At 41.2% G+C, this 7,938-nt stretch overlaps 1 protein-coding gene across 3 annotated transcripts in view; it reads left to right on the forward strand.

Moving 5' to 3' along the window:
- Positions 1 to 7,938, forward strand: part of LOC308345857 (IQ domain-containing protein H-like) — a gene marked incomplete at both ends in the record, with an annotated part of 94,075 nt that overhangs the window by 20,367 nt on the left and 65,770 nt on the right. For 2 of the 3 annotated variants that reach the window (XM_080808407.1, XM_080808408.1), the window contains one exon: positions 6,700 to 6,891. The exons of the other annotated variant lie outside the window; for it this stretch is intronic. In XM_080808407.1, the coding sequence (XP_080664533.1) occupies positions 6,700 to 6,891 (192 nt within the window). The remainder of the gene's footprint in view (positions 1 to 6,699; positions 6,892 to 7,938) is intronic. 3 annotated transcript variants of the gene reach the window in all.

Below are 7,938 nucleotides of genomic sequence, written 5' to 3' on the forward strand. Positions count from 1 at the left end.
TTTATTTCCATTTAACAGATGGAGAAACTGGGGCATTCTGGGTGGCTCAGTCAGTTGAGCATCTGACTCTTGGTTTCTGCTCAGGTCATGATCTCATGGGTCTTGAGATCAAGACCTGAATCTGGCTCCCCACTCAGCAGGGAGTCTGCCTGGGGATTCTCTCCCTTTGCTCCTCCCCCAACTTGCTCTCAATCTCTCTCTAAAATAAAATAAATATATCTTTTTTTAATATATATATTTTTAAAAAACCATTGGAGAAACGGAGGCAGAGGGAGTGTAAATCACTTGCCCAAGTTCAGGTAGCTTAAAAGTAACAGAGCTGGATTCTAAGCCAGAACTCCCAAGTCCCTAGCACTTTCTCATGTGCCATGATGCCCTCCTTTCTAGAGGAAATGAGCAGTCTTGGGTTCTCATATTCCATTCTTGGCTAATGTCTTTCATATGCCCATCCTCACCTGACTAAATCCTCCCTATCCTTCAAAATTCATCTTGACCCCAACCTATAATTTTGTAATAATAATATGAACTAACATTCATTAAGTGCTTATTATGTAAGTGCTTCTCATGAATTATCTCATTGAATCCTTGCAGCATCCCTATGAGTTGGGTATTATTATTATACTCATTTTACAGATGAGGAAACTGAGGTCCAAGGAGAATTAGTAATTTGCCTTCTCTGCTGTCCCCACCAGCACATGGCTTCTGCCTCCCTCCTCCATGCCTCTGAGCCCTCTGAAAATTTTTAAGGCCCTTCTCTGCCTTGTATTAGTTATCCATTGACTGTACTCACTTTTGTCCCCACTCCTAAAATGCAAAGACATGCTTTACTGGGTTAGGTGTGTGCTGAGCCGGTGGCTCTGTCCTCTGCCCCTCCTAGACATGCCAGAATTATTTATTTCATTGAATGAGCGGTCACATGTATTATTGAACAAGGTCTAAATTGTCAAAAATAGAGAGTTTTCCTTTGAAAAATAAACTTAAGTCTCACTGAAATTTTCAAATATTTTCTATCCATGAATCCTGTCCAGAGTGTGGGCTAAAAACCAAAATAATCGTTATAAAAGTACGTATTTTCTAAAGTGGACTTGGTGGTAGAACTTTGGAAAGAGAGTATTGTGCGCCCTTTGCCTACCCAGTCACTTAAAGAGTAGCCAGATTAGGAATCCCATAGAGTGAAGCATACTGTAAGGCTTTTTTCTTCATTTTTTGTATTGATTTTCCAGACGCTTTAGTATTAAACCATGCCAGAAGTGTTGCAGAGATGAATCACTATTATCCAAAGGCCGCCAGCCTCTTTTCCTTCTGACAGAAGGATAATTCCACGTGGATCAAATAAATACAGATGTGTAGTAATTAGTTCTATTCCCAGTGAGCCCATTTCCAACGCACTAAAGATGTGAGCGATTATGAAACCTCACCCCAACAGCTTTTATCAATTTAAACTGCTAAACAACAGGATAGGTCACAACCCAGCCTGCTATTAATAATGCATTTATTGTGTGCAACATTATAAATTGGGCGTATGGACTAGAAAAAGAACACCTTTTAACAAGAATGATATGGTCTTCCCCCAGAAGCATCATATGTGCCTGGCCACTTACCTGATGTACAGTCCCAAGGCGATCAAAAGAATAAAAAATCTCATCCAAGGAAAAGAGGCCTACATTGTCAGTGGGCTCCTGCACAGAGACGACTTGGCTGTGGCAGATATGTTAAACATACCCATCCTGGGTCCGGAGCCTGAAATAGCTCATCTTTACAGTAGCAAGTCTGGAAGCAAATGGGTCTTTGAGAGCGCCAATGTGCCCGTCCCTCCTGGAGTATATGGCATCTGTCATCACCAACAGGTATGCAGGGTGGACGAGGGAGGCTCTTCTCAAATGTGGCGCACCCTCTTGACCTTGTGGGAACTCCAGGTCTTCTGGAGCCAGCCCTAACCCAACGAGGAATACACGGAATGCTTAAGTTATTTGTGGGATCTGCGTTAGGTCTTCGTGTTTCAAAGTATCTTCTTATTGGCCTTGCAGAAATTGTGGGGATTACTCAAGATATTTACTCATTTGTGTTAAGCCACGGAAGGCCCTGTCGATGTACTAATTTGCTCTCAGTATTTATCACCTTAACATGGATTAATTGATCATCATATTAGCTAGCCAGTCATTTAGGAGGACTTAAGAAATGCAAGAGTCAGTTTGGGTGAAAAGGAACAGGTTTGGAAAGGTGAGCCTTTCTGCCGAATCAGGCTGCAGAGGTCCTACAGCCGAGGGCTGCACACATCCTTGGCCCTGTAAAACAATCCTTTGGCTCCTCAGGAAAGGGCCATAAAGGGAGTAGGAAGAGGACAGGAAACAGATCTGGAATAAAACTACCTGCATCTGCGTCTTTGCTTTGGACCAGGTCCAGATTCCTTCAGCAGATAGGTAGGATCCTAACTATTTAGAGAACTATAATATTAGTCACTAGAAATGATCTTGGAGTCAGCTGGGGCAGGTGTTCTCCCATTTAACCTCTACCTTTTTTTTACAAGAAAGAAATAGAAAGACAAATGGGCGTGAACATTCCCTAACCTCTGTTTCAGTATATCTCTTGACCATCACTCCCAGCCAGTCAGTTACCGCAGGCACCCAGTTCTCAGGAACCTAAAGAACTGTGTGCAATGAAGCGGTGTGTGAGGGATGATCCTTAAGGATCCTCCTCCTTCCCTCAGTTGCTTGATCATGACACTCCGAACGTCATAGCTGCCGAGCCCCCCAAATCAAGCCTTTCAACAAATTGTACTTCTCAGAGACTAGTCTGAAGGTATTGTTAACTTATTAAATTGCCCTAAAATCGTCTTGCTAGAGTGTACTTGGGCAATACGTGGGCTCATGAAGGAAGTTGCTCTTGAAGATGACAGAGTGTGGAAAAAGCAAGCACAGGCAATTTTAATGAGTGAGACAGAGGCTCCCCATGAGCTGGTGCGCCCCACTGTTGACCGCCATTATTCTCCACTGGAATTTGAAAGTAACAAAGTGGATTGCTCGACTCTGCTTCCCAGTGGAATACTCAGCTGAGAGACTGGAAACAAGTGAAATGCGCTTTCAAACTATAATTATACATATGTCCACTACACGAAACCGTCTTCAAAACTTTAAAATGAGTGTGCAAAATTTATAGGAAGTCTTGCTTTCACCTTGACTTGATGAGAATTTGGGCCATCTTTGCTAGGACATGTTTTAAACTGTATGCAGTTCATTGTGGAAAGCAGTAAAACCTCCCTCTCATGCTGGTATTCAGAAGCAGGAAAACCTCCTTGTAGACAACTCGAATTTGAGCAATGTCATTTAACCTCTGGCATGTGCAAATCGTATCACGATAAACCAAGTCATCACTGACTTCCCCTCCACTTGTTTGAAAACATACATCTGAGGTCATCAAGAATTAAAGTACTCCATTGAGATTTTTCCAGATAGTGACTGTCCTACCGAATCTGAGTGTGCCAGCGTTTTGAATTTGCAGATGGTGATGAATCAATAACACTGACTTTTTACCGATGTGCATCATAAACTTAAAGCCGGTGAAAGAAAGCTGTGATTATTTTAATTTAGGTGAATAAATATTCCCGACTATCAGCTGGATTTTAGCAGCCAACGTTTTCCTACTTCTGCTCTACACCAGCGTAAATTAAATGGCAATTAAAAAATATATTACCTCTTTTGAACAGATAGACTCAAATAGAAAATTGATAAATGTTTGGAAATAGCGTAAAGTCGTTTGGTTTATGATTAAGTAATTTATTTGTTTGTTTTTTAAATCTAGCATGAGCCCAGTGAGCATTTCCTCTTTTGATCCATAAAGTAACCATGCAAGCTCTTTCTGACATGTGCTCCATATAAAATATCGACAGCTTCAGTTAAATAATCAAAACTGGCGATGCTATTTTAAAAGCACTGTTCAATTTTCACTTAAAGATAGCACATAATTCTTTCCAGTGGTGCAGTCTTTACAATACTATTGATCCTCTTCATTACTGTGGGGGATCCATCAACAGACACCCATTTATAGGATTCTCAGCAGCAACAAATAATGGGATTTGGAAGAAACAGATAATAATTCTGTTAGTAGTTGAAACCTCCAAATATACAATATATCTGAACATACAATGAAAAAGGCTATGGCTACGAAGGCTATGAAGGCCAGGACACTAAAAAGCCTGGAACACCTTTCCTTAACGTTAGCAAGAGAATTTCATCAGATATTAAGAGCCAGAGATCATTTCTACTTCTGCAAAGTGTGATCATGATACAGCAAAGTATGATTAAATATAGAATCTGGGGGTGCCTGGGTGGCTCAGTCGTTAAGCATCTGCCTTCGGCTCAGGTCATGATGTCAGGGTCCTGGGATCGAGCCCCACATCGGGTTCCCTGCTCAACAGGAAGCCTGCTTCTCCCTCTCCCACTCGCCCTGCTTGTGTTCCCTCTCTTGCTGTGTCTCTCTCTGTCAAATAAATAAATAAAATCTTTAAAAATAAATAAATAAATAAATAAATAATCTGTCTTCTCAACACATTAGAGAAAGAAGGGATGTAACTTTGAAAGGCACATTACAAAACCTTCCTAGGCTATGCTCATAGCCATATGGTATGCAGACAAGAGTACTTGTCATTTAAACACCAAATTATCTGCTGACACTACTTGATCATTAGGGAGCTAAGACAATCCCATTTCCACCCTAATTGAATACCCCATGGTTGCATGGGGCTTCCGGGGATCCCAAGTACACCCATTTTGATATCACTTCCATACTGCTGTGTAGTGTAACACCCCCAGGAAGATTTGCTGAAAAGCCACAACGCAGGAGAACCGATTATGTCTTTACTCAAAATAATTTTAATCTTCTAGCTCCAGACTTCAGCAGAACTACAAACTCGAGTCCTTTCACACTCCTTGGTTTAAAAAAAAACAAAAATTTAAAAATCTGTTCGGTGAGCAAATCATCCAAAGACAAGAGAATAAGAGCGCCACAGAGACCTCCCCAGGTACAGAGGACCATAAAGATAGCTCAGAAGAGAGAATGCTTAGTACTGTTTTGTTTCTTTATGGGTAATACAGACCAGAACATCAGACGGGGAGACCAGACAAAAAAATCATTCTGTGATCTAATGGGTTGTTTTTCTCCAAGGCTCTACTAGTAGAGTATTATTTATAATCAAGTAATCTGGACTATAGACTTTTGCCTGATTCAGATTTATCCAAAGTGGCTTAATTGACTACAAGGAAAATTGCTTCTCTTGCTCCTCTTCTGACTTCTTCCTCCACCTCACCCTCCTCCAGCCCCTCTCTGCGTACTGAGGTAGGCAGCATGGTGGAGAGCAGGGGAACACAGGTGCTGGAATCAGAGCACCCTGGGTGGTCTCTGCTTTTCCACTTAACATCAGGTGATTGGGGATTGTGGGTAAGCCGTTTAAATTAGCTGAGTCTCGGGGCACCTGGGTGGTTCAGTCAGTTAAGCTCAGGTTAGGATCCCAGGATCCTGGGATTGAGCCCCACCTCTGGCTCCCTGCTGAGCAAGAAGTCTGCTTCTCCCTCTCCTTCCTCTTCTGCCCCTCTCTTTCTCTATCACTCTCTCAAATAATTAAATAAAATGTTTTTAAAAATAACAAATCAGCTGAAACTCAATTATTCATATATAAAATGGAACTAATAGTGATGCCTGCTTCATTTTTGAGCATTCCAAGATAAAATTCATGAAAAGAGCCTAGCCAAACGCCGGGCTCCTATGGAGAGTTCAGTACAGTTAAATGTTGGCCATCATTGTCTTAGTAAAGCTTGAACTTCTAACCCTTCCATTCCCATGGGATTGAGCCCAGTTCTTGAGGAAATACTGTCTCAATGAAAACATAGTTGTTTTTCATGAGTGTTTTATCTCCTTTATCTGTCTTGCTCACATAATACTTAGGATATACTTGGCCAACTGACCAAACAAATGCATTTCATGTACGCTAATGAGGAAACAATTAAACCTTTATAGGTTATAACATCTAGAAACTCAGCAAAGCTCCAAACAGTTAAAGTTCTCAAGACTATAACTCATTATGGTCTTGAAACTATTTAAAAAAAAAAAGCATTTGAGGGGCGCCTGGGTGGCTCAGTGGGTTAAAGCCACTGCCTTCGGCTCAGGTCATGATCCCAGTGTCCCGGGATTGAGCCCCGCATCGGGCTCTCTGCTCAGCAGGGAGCCTGCTTCCTGCCTTCTCTCTCTGCCTGCCTCTATGCCTACTTGTGATCTGTCTGTCAAATAAATAAATAAAATCTTTAAAAAAAAAAAGCATTTGAAAAATCAGTAAGTAAACACATAATGCTCTTGGGGTACCTGGGTGGCTCAGTCAGTTAAGTGTCTGCCTTTGGGTCAGGTCAGGATCTCAGGGTCCTGGGATTGAGTCCCGTGTGGGGCTCCCTGCTCAGCAAGGAGCTTGCTTCTCCCTCTGCCCCTCACTTGGCTCATGCTCACTCTCTCTCCCTCTCTCTCCTTTGGTCCTAGTGGTTAGTGGTTTCTTCACATTATAAATATATCACTTACAACTTCTAATCTGTCTTAATAATTAGAAGATAACCAAACAAAGAAACCATTTGAATACACCTGAGTACAACTAAGTTAATACAATAAGAACGAATCAGAAAACGAGCCATATTAAATATCGCTGTGTCTTGGGCCCCACAGATGCTAGAACAGCTAGGTCAGCTGGTCATAGATCACCTGGAAATTCAACGCTGGCTCTTTAAAATGGACTATGAGTTTGGAGGAAACGGGATTGCCTTTTGTGACGTTGCTTCCCATCTACAGTGCTACAAGTGGTTCCTACAGGAGAAGAGCAGATATGGCCGTGAGAACTGGAGGAAGAAATGGGCACAGGTGAGTTCAATGTTGACATAAGCCTATGGTGTTTGTGAGCAGTTAGGAGATGGTGCAAAAGGCTCAGCTGGGAGGTGAGAGCACTTTCTTCTAGACTCAGCTGCATCACCTGTCAGCAGTGAGATCATAGGCGTGTCAAATTTTTACTTTCTTGGGCCTTAGTCTTCATATATAAAGTGAATGGGCTTGATCAAGTTACTTGAATATTATTTCTAATATTTTTTTAAAATTTTTTAAAATTTGAATTAGTATTGCCACACAATGTTACATTAGTTTCAGGTGTACAAACGGTACTCTCCACATTTTGCAGTACTCACGACAAGCATCGCCACCATCTGTCACATACAGCACTATGACAATACCAATGACTACATTCCCTATGCTGTCACTTTCATCCCTATGACTTATTCATTCCAGTTATCTTCATAACTGGAAGCCTGTATGATTAGGTATTTTAAATGTCCCTTTTTGGGCCCTAAAAGTCTTCAAGTTGATTACGGTAATTGGGAAGAAATTTTTTTTTTTTTACCATATTCAAATAGCATTTACAAATCTCATCTTTTGGTCTAAGTGGGTCTCGATCATCTGCTTCTAACGAGTATTGTTATTAAGCTAGCTGTGTTTTATTATGAGAGACAAGTTCTAGTAGTGAATGGTTGTCACTGGAAGCTAATGTATAAAAGCATTCTGTCAGCAGTCATATGTTTCTGAAGACAGTTCAAGGAAATTTATGTAACCGCTGGTCCCTATGAGATGTTGAGAAAATAATACATCTCAGCCAGAAAATCTCCCAGCAAAAGCTAAATAATAGGGAAGAAGCCTTAGCATATGAGTGGATGTGTATAGGTTTTTCCCATGTATACTGGTGGAAGGATGAATTGTACAACTTCTTAGCCTGTTCCAAACTTACTTAATAATTAAAGTAATTTTAACGGCTTCGTATATCACTTAAACCCACCATTTTTAAAGCTGCCTCACTTTGCATCCAGAGGACTAGACCTCCCTGGCTTTTCTGAATGTCAGATCTCTGTTTTGGCTAACACACTA

Source organism: Martes martes (assembly GCF_963455335.1).
Source record: "Martes martes genome assembly, chromosome: 7".
NCBI lineage: Eukaryota > Metazoa > Chordata > Mammalia > Carnivora > Mustelidae > Martes > Martes martes.